Below are 22714 nucleotides of genomic sequence, written 5' to 3'. Positions count from 1 at the left end.
AGCCCATGTCCTTGACACCAGGACCTACCGTGGAGCTGATCTGCCCTCTGACCATCGACTAGTCATCTGTAAGATGCGCCTGCCATTCTTCTACTCCGGTGGTGGGTGTACACCCAGGACCCCATTCCAACCTAAAGTGGCCTGGTCTCAGTTATCTGATGAAAGTTGCAAGCGAGAATTTCATCATCGCGTGCGGCTGGGGTTGGCATCGTCCCCCGCTCCTCCTGATGTCGAGGGTAAATGGGCGAGGTTTAGGACTGTGACTCATGCAGCTGCAATGGCCGCTTTGGGTACGCGGTCCAGACCTCCCCAGAGACCCTGGCTGACAGAGGAGGTGTTCAGGATGGTTGAGAAAGAGCGACAGGCCCACTGTCATCGGCTACAGAATCCCACGTCAGAGAATGAGAAGGCTTACCGCAGCCTTCGCTCGGAGGTTCGGAGAGCCGTGAGGCGCTGCAAGGATGGGTGGTGGTCGTGGGTTGCTGAGGAGATGGAGTCTGCCTCAGTGGCCCGCGATCACAAATCTCTATTTAACTCCATCAAAAAAGTAACCTGCAGCGCCACACCTATTACCATCATTAGGGAAAAAAACGGTGATCCAATCTCCGACCCCCAGGAACAGGTTTGCAGATTTTCTGAGCATTTCTGAGGTCCTGGGGGAGGGAAAATCCCTCAGCCAGGAAAACATTGTGGCACGAAGTGGGGATGACCCTGCTCAGGCTGCGGTGCCTCAAATATTGGAAGTCACCCCCTGTGAGTGGCTGGCTGAGGTGCCATCTGTTGAGGAAGTACTGAAGGCGATCCGGAGTCTGAGACCAGGAAAGGCAGCGGGCAGAGATGATCTCCCAAGCGAAATGCTGAGGGAGGGTGGCGTTTGTGCACAGACTGCCCTATATGACATCGTAACAACAGTCTGGACCACTGGACGGGTTCTGCAGGATTGGAAGGATGCCCTGGTGGTCCCCCTCTTTAAGAAGGGGGACCGCACAGACTGTAACAACTACAGGGGCATCTCACTCCTCAGTGTGCCGGGAAAGGTCCTAGCAAGGATTATTCAACATTGCCTTGCCAGGCACGCTTAGGATAGGCTTGTGGAGCCCCAATGCGGTTTCAGGAAAGGGCGGTCCTGCACAGATGCCATATTTTCTGTCCGTCTGCTACAGCAGAGGTGTAGGGAATTCCAGCAAGACCTACATCTCTGCTTTATTGACCTGGTCAAGGCCTATGATACCATTAGTAGGCCTGGGCTCTGGGTTGTTCTTCGTGCTTTTGGAGTCCCTGACCCTCTGCTCACGATCATTAAGGACCTTCATGATGGTGAGCGGGCCTTGGTAAAACTACGTGGCCGGGAGTCGGAGCCATTCCCTGTACACCTTGGGGTGCGACAGGGATGTCCTCTGGCTCCCACATTATTTAACATCTATTTTGACCACGTAGTTCGTGAAGCCTTCAATAGCTGTACCGGGGGAATCTCCATTTGGTACAGATATAATGGGAGGCTGATCGATGCCCGGTTGCGGTCAAGGGATGGCTCCCTATTGCTCAACCACGTTATGTATGCCGATGATTTGGTAATAGCTGCTCATTCAGAGGAGGAGTTGGAGACGCTGCTGCTGAGACTGGAGCGTGCCACTAAGAGATGGGGCCTTACCATCAGCCCCACCAAAACTAAGCACCTGCCTGGGTATTTTGTACCATCGGACACTCCACCCCAGTTGTGGAGAGAGTGGAGAGTTTCCCATACCTGGGCAGTGTGCTTATGACCAGCTCCAGTTTAACAGCAGAGGTCTCACTCCGAATCAGTCGAGCGGGAATATCTTTTCATCGGTTGCGTAACGCTGTGTGGAAGCTACCTGGTCTGTTGCTCCGCAATAAGCTTCAGGTCTTCTCAGCCACGGTCATTCCCTCCCTTCTCTACGCTTGCGAAACGTGGACCCCCTTAATGGAACATCTTCGCCGGTTAGAAACATTTAGGCTAGCCTGCCTACGATCCATCCTGGGTTTAACCAGGCTGGATTGTGTGAGGAGCTCACAAATCCTTGAAAGATCTGGGCAAGGTCCGATCGGTGAGCTCCTCCGGCAGGCAAGGCTGCGTTGACTGGGTCATGTAGCCCACATGCCCAGCCACCGCATGCCGAAACAGCTTTTGTTCGGCCGAATCGAGGGGGTTAAACGGGCGCGGCACGGGCTAGAGAAGAGATGGAGTGATGTGGTACAGGAGGACGTGGAGCTGAGTGGACTTGCCGATGACCGGTACCGGCGGTGTCAAGATCGACCTCTGTGGAGGAGGCTCGTGAAGGATGCTACTGGTCAGTTGGAGGCAGTCGCCCTCCAGCAACAACGGAGGGCAGAGGAGCGACGCTCACAACAACGAGCGGAGCGCCGGGTGGCTAAAGCACAGCAGGTTGGCACAGTAGGGGCACAGGTGGTGCATCAGCCAGTCATCTCAGTCATCTCAGTTAGTCGACCCGTGGCACCTGGGTCTGCCCCGTGACCTCCTGCCAGCGGGCGTTCGACACTTCACGTGGCCTCAAGGTGCACCTAGCCTGGCACAAGCGTCGTGGTGACGTCAACGCCACTTAGTGGCGAATGGCGGTTGTTGTGTGTGTGTATGTGTGTGTGTCTTGGTGTGTGAGTGTGTGTGTGGACAGAGTTGTCTAACCCCCCATGTCGCAGAGACACGTGGGGTCTACACAGAGACACGTGGGGTCTACACAGAGACACGTGGAGACTACACAGAGACACGTGGAGAAGACAGAGACACGTGGGAACTACACAGAGACACGTGGAGACTACACAGAGACACGTGGGGTCTACACATAGATACGTGGAGAAGACAGAGACACGTGGGGACTACACAGAGACACGTGGAGACGACACAGAGACACGTGGAGACGACACAGAGACACGTGGGGTCTACACAGAGACACGTGGAGACTACACAGAGACACGTGGAGACTACACAGAGACACGTGGGGTCTACACAGAGACACGTGGGACTACACAGAGACACGTGGGGTCTACACAGAGACACGTGGGGACTACACAGAGACACGTGGGGACTACACAGAGACACGTGGGGTCTACACAGAGACACGTGGAGACTACACACAGACACGTGGAGACTACACACAGAGACACGTGGAGACTACACACAGAGACACGTGGGGTCTACACAGAGACACGTGGAGACTGCACAGAGACACGTGGAGACTACACACAGACACGTGGGGTCTACACAGAGACACGTGGGGTCTACACAGAGACACGTGGGGACTACACACAGAGACACGTGGGGTCTACACAGAGACACGTGGAGACTACACAGACACGTGGGGACTACACAGAGACACGTGGAGACTACACAGAGACACGTGGAGACTACACAGAGACTCGTGGGGGACTACACAGAGACACGTGGGGACTACACAGACACGTGGAGACTACACAGAGACACGTGGGGACTACACAGAGACACGTGGGGACTACACAGAGACACGTGGGGACTACACAGAGACACGTGGAGTCTACACAGAGACACGTGGAGACTACACAGAGGCACGTGGGGACTACACAGACACGTGGAGTCTACACAGAGACACGTGGAGAAGACAGAGACACGTGGAGTCTACACAGACACGTGGGGACTACACAGACACGTGGGGACTACACAGAGACACGTGGGGACTACACAGAGACACGTGGAGACTACACAGAGACACGTGGGGACTACACAGACACGTGGGGACTACACAGACACGTGGAGACTACACAGAGACACGTGGGGTCTACACAGAGACACGTGGGGTCTACACAGAGACACGTGGAGACTACACAGAGACACGTGGAGACTACACACAGAGACACGTGGGGAGTACACAGAGACACGTGGGGACTACACAGAGACAGGTGGGGTCTACACAGAGACACGTGGGGACTACACAGAGACACGTGGGGTCTCACAGAGACACGTGGAGTCTACACAGAGACACATGGAGTCTACACAGAGACACGTGGGGACTACACAGAGGCACGTGGGGACTACACAGAGACACGTGGGGACTACACAGAGACACGTGGGGTCTACACAGAGACACGTGGAGACTACACACAGACACGTGGAGACTACACACAGAGACACGTGGGGACTACACAGAGACACGTGGGGACTACACAGAGACACGTGGAGTCTACACACAGACACGTGGAGTCTACACAGAGACACGTGGGGACTACACAGAGACACGTGGGGTCTACACAGAGACACGTGGAGTCTACACAGAGACACGTGGGACTACACAGTGACACGTGGGGACTACACAGAGACACGTGGGGTCTACACAGAGACACGTGGGGTCTACACAGAGACACGTGGGGACTACACACAGAGACACGTGGGGACTACACACAGAGACACGTGGGGACTACACAGAGACACGTGGGGTCTACACAGAGACACGTGGGGTCTACACAGAGACACGTGGGGTCTACACAGAGACACGTGGGGTCTACACAGAGACACGTGGGGTCGTGACGAGGACGCTGGAGTCGGCGGTCGATGACCCCCCTCGTCTCTGTCTCTCTCTCTCTGTGTCTCTCTCTGTCTCTGTCTGTCTCTGTGTCTCTCTGTGTCTGTGTCTCTGTGTCTCTCTGTGTCTGTGTCTGTCTCTCTCTGTCTCTCTGTCTCTGTCTGTCTCTCTCTGTATGTCTCTCTGTGTGTCTCTGTGTCTCTGTCTGTCTGTTTCTCTGCGTGTATCTGTCTCTCTGCGTGTCTCTGTCGCTATGTCTCTGTGTCTCTCCCTGTGTCTCTGTGTCTCTCTCTGTCTCTGTCAGTCTCCCTCTGTGTCTCTCTCTGTGTCTCTGTCTGTGTCTCTCTGTTTCTGTCTGTGTCTCTCTCCTTGTCTCTGTGTCTCCCTCTGTGTCTCGTCTCTCTGTGTCTCGTTTCTCTGTCTGTCTCTGTCTCTCCTTGTCCCTCTGTCTGTCTCTGTCTGTCTCTGTGTCTGTCTCTCTGTGTCTCCCTGTGTATGTGTTTATCTGTGTCTATGTCTCTCTCTGTCTGTGTCTCTCTGATTCTGTCTCTCGGTCTCTGTCACTGTCATTCTTCTGGCATCCTGGTTGGGTATCATTTTATTGTTGATGATTGATGATGGTGATTGGTCGTCGTCGTTATCGTTTTGACAAAAGATTTTCTACACAGTTATCGTGACCTGAACGCGTGATGGTGATGATGGAGATGATGGTGGTGGTGATGATGATGGTGGTGGTGATGGTCGTGGTGATGATGGTGGTGGTGATGATGATGGTGGTGGTGATGATGGTGATGGTCGTGGTGATGATGATGGTGGTGGTGATGATGGCGTAGATGATGATGGTGGTGGTGGTGATGATGGCGTAGATGATGATGGTGGTGATGGTCGTGGTGATGATGGTGGTGATGATGGCGTAGATGATGATGATGGTCGTGGTGATGATGGCGTAGATGATGATGATGGTGGTGGAGGTAGTGGTGATGATGGAGGCGGCGGTGATGGAGGTGGTGCTGCTGGTGATGTGTCAATGATGATGGTGCTGATGGCAGCGATGTTCATAGGTTTTTGTTGCTGATATGGTTTGTCAGCGGTGATGGCGGCCGCGATGATGATGATGTTCAGAACTTAAACCAGCGATGACGGTGGCGATGTTACTACAAATGCCGTGGTCACAGTGATGGTGTTCCTGGAGATGGTGATGATGTTAGCGAGGCTGCTGCTGCTGATATTAATAACAAGACTGCGTTCGTAACCACGGCCCTTTTTTGGTGATGGTGGTAGTGATTGATTGTGGTGATGATGGTGGTGGTGATGGTGTTGATTATGGTGGTGCTGATGGTGGAAGTGATGCTGGTGGTGGTGTTGATGGTGGTGGTCGTGATGGTGATTGTGGTGATGATGGTGGTGGTAGTGATGGTGGTGGTATTGATAGTGATGATAGTGGTGGTGGTGATGATGGTCCTGCTGATGGTGATTGATTGTGGTGATGATGGTGGTGGTCGTGATGGTATTGATGGTGATGATGGTAATGATGGTGATGATGGTAATGATGGCGATGGTACTGCTGATGGTGATTGATTGTGGTGATGATGGTAGTGATGGTGGTGCTGATGATACTGGTAGGAACCTCCTGGTTACTACACCAGCCCACAGGGAGGGGTGGGGCTGGGTAGAGAGGGTGGGGCTGGGTGTGGGGGAGGGGCTGGTCACCCCGTGGTGCCCCCCCCTTATAAAACTCAACGTTTCACCAACTCACGCCAGCCTTGTGCCCCACCCCCACAGTCGGGCATATTGTGTGGAACACACACCACGTGGTGTGAAACACACACCACGTGGTGTGAAACACGCACCACGTGGTGTGGAACACGCACCACGTGGTGTGGAACACGCACCACGTGGTGTGGAACACGCACCGTGGTGTGGAACACGCACCGTGGTGTGGAACACGGACCACGTGGTGTGGAACACGCACCACGTGGTGTGGAACACGCACCACGTGGTGTGGAACACGCACCACGTGGTGTGGAACACGCACCACGTGGTGTGGAACACGCACCACGTGGTGTGGAACACGCACCACGTGGTGTGGAACACGCACCACGTGGTGTGGAACACGCACCACGTGGTGTGTGGAACACACACCACGTGGTGCCGTTGTTGTTGACCCTGGCCATTGACCTAGCATCACAACGTTCCTACCAGCTCCTCCCTCCGCAGAATGTGTTAATTGATTGCGGTGGTGATGGCAGTGTCGGTGATGGTGCTGCTAATTGATTGTGGTGATGGTGGTAGTGATGGTGGTGTTGGTTATTGATCGTAGTGATGGTGGTAGTGATGGTAATGATGATGGTGGTGCTGATGATGGGTGGTGGTGAGTGGTGGTGAGTGGTGGTGAGTAGTGGTGCACACACACACCACGTGTACACACACCACGTGTACACACACACCACGTGTACAGACTCTCGGTGTGTGTAATTTGCACACGTGTCAAAAGTTATACAAATGAGTCGCCCCCATTAAAGACTCCTTGCCACCACCACCACCACAACCCCACCACCACCACCACAACCCCACCACCACCACCACCACAACCCCACCACCACCACCACCACAACCCCACCACCACCACCACCACAACCCCACCACCACCACCACCACAACCCCACCACCACCACCACCACAACCCCACCACCACCACCACCACAACCCCACCACCACCACCACCACAACCCCACCACCACCACCACCACAACCCCACCACCACCACCACCACAACCCCACCACCACCACCACCACAACCCCACCACCACCACCACAACCCCACCACCACCACCACCACAACCCCACCACCACCACCACCACCACAACCCCACCACCACCACCACCACCACAACCCCACCACCACCACCACCACCACCACAACCCCACCACCACCACCACCACAACCCCACCACCACCACCACCACCACCACAACCCCACCACCACCACCACCACCACCACAACCCCACCACCACCACCACCACCACCACAACCCCACCACCACCACCACCACCACCACAACCCCACCACCACCACCACCACCACAACCCCACCACCACCACCACCACCACAACCCCACCACCACCACCACCACCACAACCCCACCACCACCACCACCACCACAACCCCACCACCACCACCACCACCACAACCCCACCACCACCACCACAACCCCACCACCACCACCACCACCACAACCCCACCACCACCACCACCACCACAACCCCACCACCACCACCACCACCACAACCCCACCACCACCACCACCACCACAACCCCACCACCACCACCACCACCACAACCCCACCACCACCACCACCACCACAACCCCACCACCACCACCACCACCACAACCCCACCACCACCACCACAACCCCACCACCACCACCACCACCACAACCCCACCACCACCACCACCACCACAACCCCACCACCACCACCACCACCACAACCCCACCACCACCACCACCACCACAACCCCACCACCACCACCACCACCACAACCCCACCACCACCACCACCACCACAACCCCACCACCACCACCACCACCACAACCCCACCACCACCACCACCACAACCCCACCACCACCACCACCACAACCCCACCACCACCACCACCACAACCCCACCACCACCACCACCACAACCCCACCACCACCACCACCACAACCCCACCACCACCACCACCACAACCCCACCACCACCACCACCACAACCCCACCACCACCACCACCACAACCCCACCACCACCACCACCACAACCCCACCACCACCACAACCCCACCACCACCACAACCCCACCACCACCACAACCCCACCACCACCACAACCCCACCACCACCACAACCCCACCACCACCACCACCACAACCCCACCACCACCACCACCACAACCCCACCACCACCACCACCACAACCCCACCACCACCACCACCACAACCCCACCACCACCACCACCACCACAACCCCACCACCACCACAACCCCACCACCACCACCACCACAACCCCACCACCACCACCACCACAACCCCACCACCACCACCACCACAACCCCACCACCACCACCACCACAACCCCACCACCACCACCACCACAACCCCACCACCACCACCACCACAACCCCACCACCACCACCACCACAACCCCACCACCACCACCACCACAACCCCACCACCACCACCACCACAACCCCACCACCACCACCACCACAACCCCACCACCACCACCCCACCACCACCACCACCACCACCCCACCACCACCACCACCACAACCCCACCACCACCACCACCACAACCCCACCACCACCACCACAACCCCACCACCACCACCACCACAACCCCACCACCACCACCACCACAACCCCAACCCCACCACCACAACCCCACCACCACCACCACAACCCCACCACCACCACCACAACCCCACCACCACCACCACAACCCCACCACCACCACCACAACCCCACCACCACCACCACAACCCCACCACCACCACCACAACCCCACCACCACCACCACAACCCCACCACCACCACCACAACCCCACCACCACCACCACAACCCCACCACCACCACCACAACCCCACCACCACCACCACAACCCCACCACCACCACCACAACCCCACCACCACAACCCCACCACCACAACCCCACCACCACCACCACAACCCCACCACCACCACCACAACCCCACCACCACCACCACAACCCCACCACCACCACCACAACCCCACCACCACCACCACAACCCCACCACCACCACCACAACCCCACCACCACCACCACAACCCCACCACCACCACCACAACCCCACCACCACAACCCCACCACCACCACCACAACCCCACCACCACCACCACCACCACAACCCCACCACCACCACCACCACCACAACCCCACCACCACCACCACAACCCCACCACCACCACCACCACCACAACCCCACCACCACCACCACCACCACCACAACCCCACCACCACCACCACCACAACAACCCCACCACCACCACCACCACAACCCCACCACCACCACCACCACCACAACCCCACCACCACCACAACCCCACCACCACCACCACCACAACCCCACCACCACCACCACAACCCCACCACCACCACCACAACCCCACCACCACCACCACAACCCCACCACCACCACCACAACCCCACCACCACCACCACAACCCCACCACCACCACCACAACCCCACCACCACCACCACAACCCCACCACCACCACAACCCCACCACCACAACCCCACAACAACCCCACAACAACCCCACCACCACAACCCCACCACCACAACCCCACAACAACCCCACCACCACAACCCCACAACAACCCCACCACCACAACCCCACAACAACCCCACCACCACAACCCCACAACAACCCCACCACCACCACCCCACCACCACCACCACAACCCCACCACCACCACAACCCCACCACCACCCCACCACCATCACAACCCACGCCACCCCTTTGGCGATTTCTCGACGGTATCAAAAACACTCACGGTTTATTATTACTACTACTGTAGCAGAGGGTGGGTGGGGGTAGAGGGAGTGGGTGGGTGGGGGTAGAGGGAGTGGGGTGGGTGGGTAGGGGGAGTGGGTGGGTGGGGGTAGGGGGAGTGGGTGGGTGGGGGTAGTGGAGTGGATGGGGGTAGGGGGAGTGGGTGGGTGGGGGTAGGGGGAGTGGGTGGGTGGGGGTAGGGGGAGTGGGTGGGTGGGGGTAGGGGGAGTGGGTGGGTGTAGGGGGAGTGGATGTGTGGGTGTAGGGGGAGTGGGTGTGTGGGTGTAGGGGGAGTGGGTGGGTGGGGGTAGGGGGAGTGGAGTGGGTGGGTGGGGGTAGGGGGAGTGGAGTGGGTGGGTGGGGGTAGGGGGAGTGGAGTGGGTGGGTGGGGGTAGGGGGAGTGGAGTGGGTGGGTGGGGGTAGGGGGAGTGGGTGGGAGCCCTCCATCAGTGGGGGGCGCTAGAGGGGAGGGGAATTCCGATTAAAACGAACGAGCAAATTGATGTTCTTATCACCTTTTAAAAGACAGAATAAAAACGGGGGAGCGTGGGGGGCTGCCTCCTGCGCCTTTACAACTTCTGCCACCCCCCCCACCCCCCCAATGAATTCGCCGCGTTGTTGTGGTTGTTGTTGTGGTTGTTGTTGTGGTTGTTGTTGAACGTGGAAGGGCCGGAAGGAGGGGTAGACAGGAAGTGACATCACAGGAAACTGAGGCTGGCTGTCGGAGGCAGGAAGTAATGTCACGAGGCTGGCTTGCGGAACAGGAAGTGACATCACAGGAAAAGGGAGGGGGGTGACATCACGGGAAGAAGTGTCTGGAGACAGGAAGTGACAAAAAACGGGGTGGGGGGGGAGACAGGAAGTGACATCACAGGAAAAGGGGGGGTGTGACATCACGGGAAGAGGGTCTGGAGACAGGAAGAGACAAAATACGGGGTGGGTGGGAGACAGGAAGTGACATCACAGGAAGAGGGTCTGGAGACAGGAAGTGACACAAATACGGGGTGGGAAAGACAGGAAGTGACATCACAGGAAAAGGGGGAGTAACATCACAGGGGCGCGGGTCCGGAGACAGGAAGTGACAGATAAAACGGAGGGGAGTAGACAGGAAATGACATCACATTAAAAGGGGGCGTGGAGACAGGAAGTGACATCGCAGGAAAGGGGTGGGGGCTGTATACAGGAAGTTGCATCACAGGCGCGGAGACAGGAAGTGATGCCGACCGCGACGCTCGGTGGAATGGCTACGTGGGCGGGGGGGGGGAGAGGGGGGGGGGAGAGGGGGGGGGGGAGAGGGGGGGGGAGGGGGGGGTTCGGATCTCGGAGGGCGAGGATGAGGTCGAAGGCCGTCGTGTCATTGGACGAGGGGAGCGCGGCCATCACAGGTGAGGGCGGAGTCTCGGGGGCAGCGGCGGCGGCACAGGAAGTGACACGGTGGGTGGGCTGGGTGGGTGGGGGTCTGGGCTTCGCGGAGACAGGAAGTGACGCCGCGGGGAGGGGGGAGAGGAAGTGAGGTCACAGGAAGTAGTCGGCCACGGGTTTTTTGGAGGGGATGCCGCGTGACTCCTGCGGTGCCGCCTCAAAGATGGTGAAGTCCTTCTGGAGGTGCTCGTCCAGCTCCAGGATGGCCGCCACGTTCCCGCACCTGGTGGGGGGAGGGGAGGGGAGCGGGGGGCGGTACGGTTAGCGAGCGCCTATTAAGGTCCCCCGGAGCTTCGCGGTTAGTGGGTGGGTGAGTGAGTGGGTGGGTGAGTGAGTGGATGGGTGAGTGAGTGGGTACGTGGTTGAGTCGGTGGGTGAGTGGATGGGTGGGTTAGTGGGTGGTTCAGTGGTTGGGTGGGTGAATGAGTGGATGGGTGAGTGGGTGGGCGAGTAGGTGGGCGAGTGGGTGGGCGAGTGGGTGGGCGAGTGGATGGGTGAGTGGTTGGGCGAGTGGTTTGGTGGGTGGGTGAGTGGTTGGGTCGGTGGGTGGGTGAGTGGGTGAGCGAGTGGGTGGGTGGTTGATTGGTTGGGTGAATGAGTGGGTGAGTGAGTGGATGGGTGAGTGAGTGGGTGGGTGAGTGGATGAGTGAGTGAGTGGGTGGGTGAGTGGATGAGTGAGTGGGTGGGTGAGTGGTTGGGTTGGTGGGTGGGTGAGTGGAAGGATGGGTGAGTGAGTGTGTGAGTGGTTGGGTGAATGAGTGGGTGGGTGAGTGAGTGGGTGAGTGAGTGAGTGGGTTTGTGAGTGGTTGGGTGAGTGAGTGGGTGAGTGAGTGTGTGAGTGGGTGGTTGAGTGGTTGAGTGAATGAGTGGGTGGGTGAGTGAGTGAGTGGGTGAGTGAGTGTGTGAGTGGGTGGTTGAGTGGTTGGGTGAATGAGTGGGTGTGTGAGTGGTTCGGTGAGTGGGTGATTAAGCGAGTTTGTGGCTGGGCGAGTGAGTGAGGAGCGGTGGCACAGCAGTTAGCGCTGTATTGCACAATAAATCCATAGACTCAGAGAGCCACAGACTCATAGATTTGCCAATTAGATCCATTTCCATGTAAACAAAGGCAAAGGTACCCCGCGTAGCCTTAGCAGACTGTTGGGGCAAGTGCCGTTAGCACCTTTGAAGGCAAACACTATGGCACACGAGGGGGTGGGTGGCCAGCACCACGCCCGGCCGCCTTTGTCTCCCCGGTGGCGATGTTCACCGCACCAGGTAACTCATTTGAGGCTGAGTCGACCTAGGGGAGGCCTAGGCACAGGTTGAGATTATTGCCATCACTGGTGTTGGCCGTGAGCGGGAATTGAACCTGGGATGCCAGGTTCATAGTGCAGCGTAGCCCTAACCACTACACTACCGCTCCCCACACACAAAGATCCCCCGTGTAGCCTTAACAGACTGTAGGGGCAAGTGCTGTTAGCGAGCACTTATGAAGGCCGGAACGGTACACGAGGGGGTGGGTGGCCAGCACCACGCCCCACCGCCTTTGTCTCCCCAGTGGCGATGTTTACACACCACACCAGGTACTCATTTGAGGCTGAGTCGACCTAGGGGAGGCCCGGGACCGGTTCAGATAATCGTCACTGGTGTTGGCCGTGAGCGGGAATCGAACCCGGGTCGCCAGGTTCATAGCGCAGCGCGCTAACCGCTACACTATCGCTCCCCGCACACACACACACCGACACACACACACAGGCACACACAGGCACACACACACAGGCACACACAGGCACACACACACAGGCACAGGCACACACACACAGGCACACACACACACAGGCACACACACACAGGCACACACACACACAGGCGCACACACACAGGCACACACACACACAGGCGCACACACACAGGCACACACACACACAGGCGCACACACACACACACACACAGGCGCACACACACACACACACACAGGCGCACACACACACACACACACAGGCGCACACACACACACACACACAGGCGCACACACACACACACACACAGGCGCACACACACAGGCGCACACACACACAGGCGCACACACACACAGGCACACACACACACACAGGCACACACACACACAGGCACACACACACACACAGGCACACACACACACACAGGCACACACAGGCACACAGGCACACACACACAGGCACACACACACACACACAGGCACACACACAGAGGCACACACACAGAGGTACACACACACACACACAGGCACACACACACACACAGAGACACACACACACACACACACACAGAGACACACACACACACACAGGCACACACACACACAGGTACACACACACACACACAGGTACACACACGCGCCACGCTCGCTCACCGGTAGCAGTAGTTGGGAGCGGACCAGACGGTGAGGACAGTCTCGTTGAAGTGCCACTTGTAGCCCTCCATGACCAGCTGGTGGGCGCGACAGATCATGTCCACCTCATTGGCCGCGTTGAACTGCGCGACCACGTCACTGCCAAACAGGTAGCCAGCACCGCGGGGTGACACGCCCCAGCCTGTCGTGTCTGCAGACACACACACACACGGGGTTAAACACACACAGAGACACACACACACACACGGGGTTAAACACACACACACACACACGCAGACACAGAGACACACACACACGGGGTTAAACACAGAGACACACACAGACACACACACAGAGACACACACACACGGGGTTAAACACAGAGACACACACACACACACAGACACAGAGACACACATAGACAGAGACACACACACACATAAACACACACACACACACGGGGTTAAACACAGAGACACACACAGACACACACACAGAGACACACAGACAGGTAGCCAGCCCGACGCGGTCACACACCACGGGGAGAGACACGGGGAGAGACACGGGGGATAAACACGGGGAGAGACACACACGTGGGTGTGGGTGGTAGGGGGTGTGACACACGTGGGTGTGGGTGGTAGGGGGTGTGACACACACGTGGGTGGTAGGGGGTGTGACACACGTGGGTGTGGGTGGTAGGGGGTGTGACACACACGTGGGTAGGGGGTGACACACACGTGGGTGTGGGTGGTAGGGGGTGTGACACACACGTGGGTGGTAGGGGGTGTGACACACGTGGGTAGGGTGTGACACACACGTGGGTGTGTGTGGTAGGGTGTGTGACACACACACACACACACACGTGTGTGTGTGTGTGGTAGGGTGTGACACACACACACACCCCCACACGTGTGTGTGTGTGTAGTAGGGTGTGTGACACACACACACACACACCCACACGTGTGTGTGTGTGTGTGGTAGGGTGTGTGACACACACACACACACACGTGTGTGTGTGTGTGGTAGGGTGTGACACACACACACACCCCCACACGTGTGTGTGTGTGTGTGTGGTAGGGTGTGTGACACACACACACACACACGTGTGTGTGTGTGTGGTAGGGTGTGACACACACACACACACACACACCCACACGTGTGTGTGTGTGTGTGGTAGGGTGTGTGACACACACACACACACACGTGTGTGTGTGTGTGGTAGGGTGTGACACACACACACACCCCCACACGTGTGTGTGTGTGGTAGGGTGTGTGACACACACACACACGTGTGTGTGTGTTAGGGTGTGTGTGTGGTAGGGTGTGTGTGTGTGTGTGTGTGTTAGGGTGTGTGTGTGGTAGGGTGTGTGTGTGTGTGTGTGTTAGGGTGTGTGTGTGGTAGGGTGTGTGTGTGTGTGTGTGTTTGGGTGTGTGTGTGGTAGGGTGTGTGTGTGTGTGTGTGTTAGGGTGTGTGTGTGTTAGGGTGTGTGTGTGTTTGGGTGTGTGTGTGTTAGGGTGTGTGTGTGTGTGTGTTAGGGTGTGTGTGTGGCAGGGTGTGTGTGTGTGTGTGTGTTTGGGTGTGTGTGTGGTAGGGTGTGTGTGTGTGTGTGTGTGTTAGGGTGTGTGTGTGGTAGGGTGTGTGTGTGTGTGTGTTAGGGTGTGTGTGTGTGTGTTAGGGTGTGTGTGTGGTAGGGTGTGTGTGTGTGTGTGGTAGGGTGTGTGTGTGGTAGGGTGTGTGTGTGTGTGTGTGTTAGGGTGTGTGTGTGTTAGGGTGTGTGTGTGTGTGGTAGGGTGTGTGTGTGGTAGGGTGTGTGTGTGTGTGTTAGGGTGTGTGTGTGTTAGGGTGTGTGTGGTAGGGTGTGTGTGTGTGTGTGTGTTTGGGTGTGTGTGTGGTAGGGTGTGTGTGTGTGTGTGTGTTAGGGTGTGTGTGTGTTTGGGTGTGTGTGTGTGTGTGTTAGGGTGCGTGCCAGCGGCACGTGCAGTACCCTCTGGATCGGACCACAGGAGGTCACACATTGGCCCGTCGTGTGGCACCTCCTGCTTACGGTCGATGGTACGGATCTGGTCCAGCGTCTGGATGGACGGCGACAGCCCTCCGTGCACGCAGAAGATCTGGAGCACACGCACACACACACACGTGGTTACACACACACACACGTGGTTACACACACACACACACACGTGGTTACACACACACACGGTACACACACACACACACACGTGGTTACACACACACACACGTGGTTACACACACACACACACACGTGGTTACACACACACACACACACACGTGGTTACACACGCACACACACACGTGGTTACACACGCACACACACACGTGGTTACACACGCACACACACGTGGTTACACACACACGTGGGTACACACACACACACGGGTACACACACACACACGTGGGTACACACACACACACACGTGGTTACACACACACACACACGTGGTTACACACACACACACACGTGGTTACACACGCACACACACACGTGGTTACACACGCACACACACACGTGGTTACACACGCACACACACACGTGGTTACACACGCACACACACGTGGTTACACACGCACACACACACGTGGTTACACACGCACACACACACGTGGTTACACACACACACGTGGTTACACACACACACACGTGGTTACACACGCACACACACACGTGGTTACACACGCACACACACACGTGGTTACACACGCACACACACGTGGTTACACACACACACACGTGGTTACACACGCACACACACACGTGGTTACACACACACACGTGGTTACACACACACACACGTGGTTACACACGCACACACACACGTGGTTACACACGCACACACACACGTGGTTACACACGCACACACACACGTGGTTACACACGCACACACACGTGGTTACACACACACGTGGGTACACACACACACACGGGTACACACACACGTGGGTACACACACACACACACGTGGTTACACACACACACACACGTGGTTACACACACACACACACGTGGTTACACACGCACACACACACGTGGTTACACACGCACACACACACGTGGTTACACACGCACACACACACGTGGTTACACACGCACACACACGTGGTTACACACGCACACACACGTGGTTACACACACACACACACGTGGGTACACACACACACACACGCGGTTACACACACACACACGGTTACACACACACACACGTGGTTACACACGCACGTGGTTACACACGCACACACACACGTGGTTACACACGCACACACACACGTGGTTACACACGCACACACACACGTGGTTACACACACACACACACGTGGTTACACACACACACACACGTGGTTACACACACACACACACGTGGTTACACACACGTGGGTACACACACACACACGTGGTTACACACACACGTGGTTACACACACACACACACGTGGTTACACACACACACACACACGTGGTTACACACACACACACGTGGTTACACACACACGTGGGTACACACACACACACACGTGGTTACACACACACACACACACGTGGTTACACACACACACACACACGTGGTTACACACACACACACACGTGGTTACACACACACACACGTGGTTACACACACACACACACACGCACACACACGGTACACACGCACACACACGGTACACACGCACACACACGGTACACACGCACACACACGGTACACACGCACACACACGGTACACACGCACACACACGGTACACACGCACACACACGGTACACACGCACACACGTGGTTACACACGCACACACACGGTACACACGCACACACACGGTACACACACACACACACGGTACACACGCACACACACGGTACACACGCACACACACACGGTACACACGCACACACACACGGTACACACACACACACGTTACACACACACACACGTTACACACACACACACGTGGTTACACACACACACACGGTACACACACACACACACGGTACACACACACACACACACGGTACACACACACACACACGGTACACACACACACACACGGTACACACACACACACACGGTACACACACACACACACGGTACACACACACACACACGGTATACACACACACACACACGGTACACACACGTGGTTACACACACGGTACACACACACACACGGTACACACACACACACACACGTGGTTACACGCGTGTGTGTGCGTGGTTACACACGCGTGTGCGCGAACACGCACGTGAACACGCACGTGTACACGCTGTTACACGCTGTTACACGCGGTTACACACACACACGCACTGTTACACACGTGTCCGCACGCACGGTTACACACGTGGACAGAACGAAAGATCCCCCGTTTCGACACGGACATACGCACACGGTACACACACACACAGTACACACACACACACGCACGGTACACACACACAGTACACACACACACAGTACACACAGTACACACACACACAGTACACACAGTACACACACACACACAGTACACACACACACAGTACACGGTACACACACACGCACGGTACACACACACAGTACACACAGTACACACAGTACACACACACACAGTACACACAGTACACACACACACAGTACACACACACACACAGTACACACACACACAGTACACACACTACACAGTACACACAGTACACACACTACACACACACACAGTACACACACTACACACACACACAGTACACACAGTACACACGTACACACACACACAGTACACACACACACAGTACACGGTACACACACACACACAGTACACACAGTACACACAGTACACACACACACAGTACACACAGTACACACACACACAGTACACACACACACAGTACACACACACACACAGTACACACACACACACAGTACACACACTACACAGTACACACAGTACACACACTACACACACACACAGTACACACACTACACACACACACAGTACACACAGTACACACACACACAGTACACACAGTACACACACACACAGTACACACAGTACACACACACACAGTACACACAGTACACACACACACAGTACACACAGTACACACACACACAGTACACACAGTACACACACACACGCACAGTACACACACACACGCACGGCACACACACACACGCACGGTACACACACACACACACGGCACACACACACACTACACAGTACACACAGTACACACACTACACACACACACAGTACACACACTACACACACACACAGTACACACAGTACACACACACACAGTACACACAGTACACACACACACAGTACACACAGTACACACACACACAGTACACACAGTACACACACACACAGTACACACACACACAGTACACACAGTACACACACACACGCACAATACACACACACACGCACGGCACACACACACACGCACGGTACACACACACACACGGCACACACACACGGTACACACACACGGTACACACACAGTACACACACACACACGGTACACACACACGGTACACACACACGGTACACACACACACACGGTACACACACACACACGGTACACACACACACACGGTACACACACACACACGGTACACACACACACACGGTACACACACACACGGCACACACAGTACACGGCACACACAGTACACACACACAGTACACACACGGTACACACACACACACACACGCTACACACACACGGTACACACACACACGCTACACACACACGCTACACACACACGGTACACACGCTACACACACACGGTACACACACACACACACGGTACACACACACAGTACACACACGGCACACACAGTATATACACACACACACACGGTACACACACACACACACGGTACACACACACACGGCACACACACACACGGCACACACACACATGGCACACACACACACGGCACACACACACACACGGTACACACACACGGCACACACACACACGGCACACACACACAGTACACACACACGGTACACACACACGGTACACACACACACACGCTACACACACACGGTACACACACACACGCTACACACACACGGTACACACACACACGCTACACACACACACGCTACACACACACACACGCTACACACACACAGTACACACACACACACACGCTACACACACACGGTACACACACACACACACGGCACACACACACACGGCACACACAGTACACACACACACAGTACACACACACAGTACACACACGGTACACACACACGGTACACACACACACACGGTACACACACACACACGCTACACACACACGGTACACACACACACACGCTACACACACACGGTACACACACACACACGCTACACACACACGGTACACACACACACACACACGGTACACACACACACACGCTACACACACACGGTACACACGGTACACACACACACACACACGCTACACACACACGGTACACACACACACACACGGTACACACACACAGTACACACACGGCACACACAGTATACACACACACACACAGGCACACACACAGTAGACACACACACACACACGATGATGACGACGTTGACGATGATGACGACGATGACGACGTTGATGATGATGACGATGATGATGGTGACGACGATGATGGTGACGACGTTGACGAAGGTGACGACGTTGACGACGATGACGACGTTGATGATGACGACGTTGACGACGACGACGTTGATGATGACGACGTTGACGACGACGACGACGTTGATGATGATGACGACGTTGACGATGATGACGACGTTGACGATGATGACGACGTTGATGATGATGACGACGATGATGATGGTGACGACGTTGATGATGATGGCGTTGACGATGATGATGACGATGACGACGTTGACGACGATGACGACGTTGATGATGATGACGATGATGATGATGACGACGTTGATGACGATGACGACGTTGACGAAGGTGACGACGATGACGACGTTGACGACGATGACGACGTTGACGACGATGACGTTGACGATGACGACGTTGATGACGACGACGTTGATGATGACGACGTTGACGATGGTGACGACGTTGACGAAGGTGACGACGTTGATGATGACGACGTTGATGATGACGACGTTGATGATGACGACGACGACGACGTCAACGACGTTGATAACGACGTTGACAACGATGACGACGTTGACGACGTTGCCGACGACGACGACGTCGCCGACGACAACCGGCGGCGTCTTCCCCCCCTCTCCCCCCCCCACGGCGCACCTTGCCGTCGATGATGGCCGAGAGGCTGAGGTAGTCGAAGATCTCGGTGCAGTAGCGCCACACGGCGATGGAGCCGTACTTGCGGAGGCACTCGTCGTAGAAGCCGTAGACCTGGGTGATTTGACGGGACTCGTGGTTACCACGAATCAGCGTGATGCGGTCCGGGTAGCGGACCTGCAGCGGGAGAGATTAGAGAGAGATTAGAGAGAGATTAGAGAGAGTTTAGAGAGAGGTTAGAGAGAGATTAGAGACAGAGTAGACCTGGGTGATTTGACGGGACTCGTGGTTACCACGAATCAGCGTGATGCGGTCCGGGTAGCGCACCTGCAGCGGGAGAGAGAGAGGTTAGAGAGAGATTAGGGAGAGATTAGAGAGAGTTTAGAGAGAGATTAGAGAGAGATTAGAGAGATTAGAGACAAAGTAGACCTGGGTGATTTGACGGGACTCGTGGTTACCACGAATCAGCGTGATGCGGTCCGGGTAGCGCACCTGCAGCGGGAGAGATTAGAGAGAGGTTAGAGAGAGGTTAGAGAGAGATTAGAGAGAGATTAGAGAGAGTTTAGAGAGAGATTAGAGACAGAGTAGACCTGGGTGATTTGACGGGACTCGTGGTTACCACGAATCAGCGTGATGCGGTCCGGGTAGCGGACCTGCAGCGGGAGAGATTAGAGAGATTAGAGAGAGAGATTAGAGAGAGAGATTAGAGAGAGATTAGAGAGAGATTAGAGAGAGTTTAGAGAGAGATTAGAGACAGAGTAGACCTGGGTGATTTGACGGGACTCGTGGTTACCACGAATCAGCGTGATGCGGTCCGGGTAGCGGACCTGCAGTGGGAGAGATTAGAGAGAGATTAGAGAGAGATTAGAGAGAGTTTAGAGAGATTAGAGAGAGATTAGAGACAAAGTAGACCTGGGTGATTTGACGGGACTCGTGGTTACCACGAATCAGCGTGATGCGGTCCGGGTAGCGGACCTGCAGCGGGAGAGATTAGAGAGGTTAGGGAGAGATTAGAGAGAGATTAGAGAGAGATTAGAGAGAGATTAGAGAGAGGTTAGGGAGAGATTAGAGAGAGATTAGAGAGAGATTAGAGAGAGATTAGAGACAGAGTAGACCTGGGTGATTTGACGGGACTCGTGGTTACCACGAATCAGCGTGATGCGGTCCGGGTAGCGGACCTGCAGTGGGAGAGATTAGAGAGATTAGGGAGAAATTAGAGAGAGATTAGAGAGAGTTTAGGGAGAGTTTAGAGAGAGAGTTTAGAGAGAGATTAGAGAGAGATTAGAGACAGAGTAGACCTGGGTGATTTGACGGGACTCGTGGTTACCACGAATCAGCGTGATGCGGTCCGGGTAGCGGACCTGCAGCGGGAGAGATTAGAGAGATTAGAGAGAGAGATTAGAGAGAGAGATTAGAGAGAGATTAGAGAGAGATTAGAGACAAAGTAGACCTGGGTGATTTGACGGGACTCGTGGTTACCACGAATCAGCGTGATGCGGTCCGGGTAGCGGACCTGCAGCGGGAGAGATTAGAGAGAGTTTAGAGAGAGATTAGAGAGAGTTTAGAGAGAGATTAGAGAGATTAGAGACAGAGTAGAC

General features: G+C 55.9%; 1 protein-coding gene across 5 annotated transcripts in view; it reads right to left on the bottom strand.

Moving 5' to 3' along the window:
* Positions 1 to 11564: 11564 nt before the first annotated feature.
* PPP4C (protein phosphatase 4 catalytic subunit) overlaps positions 11565 to 22714 on the bottom strand; it is a 29349-nt gene continuing 18199 nt past the window's right edge. For all 5 annotated transcript variants that reach the window (XM_076057695.1, XM_076057694.1, XM_032944006.2 and 2 more), the window contains 4 exons: positions 21120 to 21293; positions 15845 to 15971; positions 13881 to 14070; positions 11565 to 11732 (listed from right to left, as the gene is read on the bottom strand). In XM_076057695.1, the coding sequence (XP_075913810.1) occupies positions 11603 to 11732; positions 13881 to 14070; positions 15845 to 15971; positions 21120 to 21293 (621 nt within the window). In that variant the 3' untranslated portion in view covers positions 11565 to 11602. The remainder of the gene's footprint in view (positions 11733 to 13880; positions 14071 to 15844; positions 15972 to 21119; positions 21294 to 22714) is intronic.

The sequence above is a fragment of the Petromyzon marinus genome, chromosome 84 (genome assembly GCF_048934315.1).
Source record: "Petromyzon marinus isolate PM22_M1 ecotype Great Lakes invasive population chromosome 84, UKy_Petmar_22M1.pri1.0, whole genome shotgun sequence".
In the NCBI taxonomy this organism is placed as follows: Eukaryota; Metazoa; Chordata; class Hyperoartia; order Petromyzontiformes; family Petromyzontidae; genus Petromyzon; species Petromyzon marinus.
The sequence above is the reverse complement of the archived record's forward strand: the minus strand, read 5'-3'. Positions and strand labels throughout refer to the sequence as shown.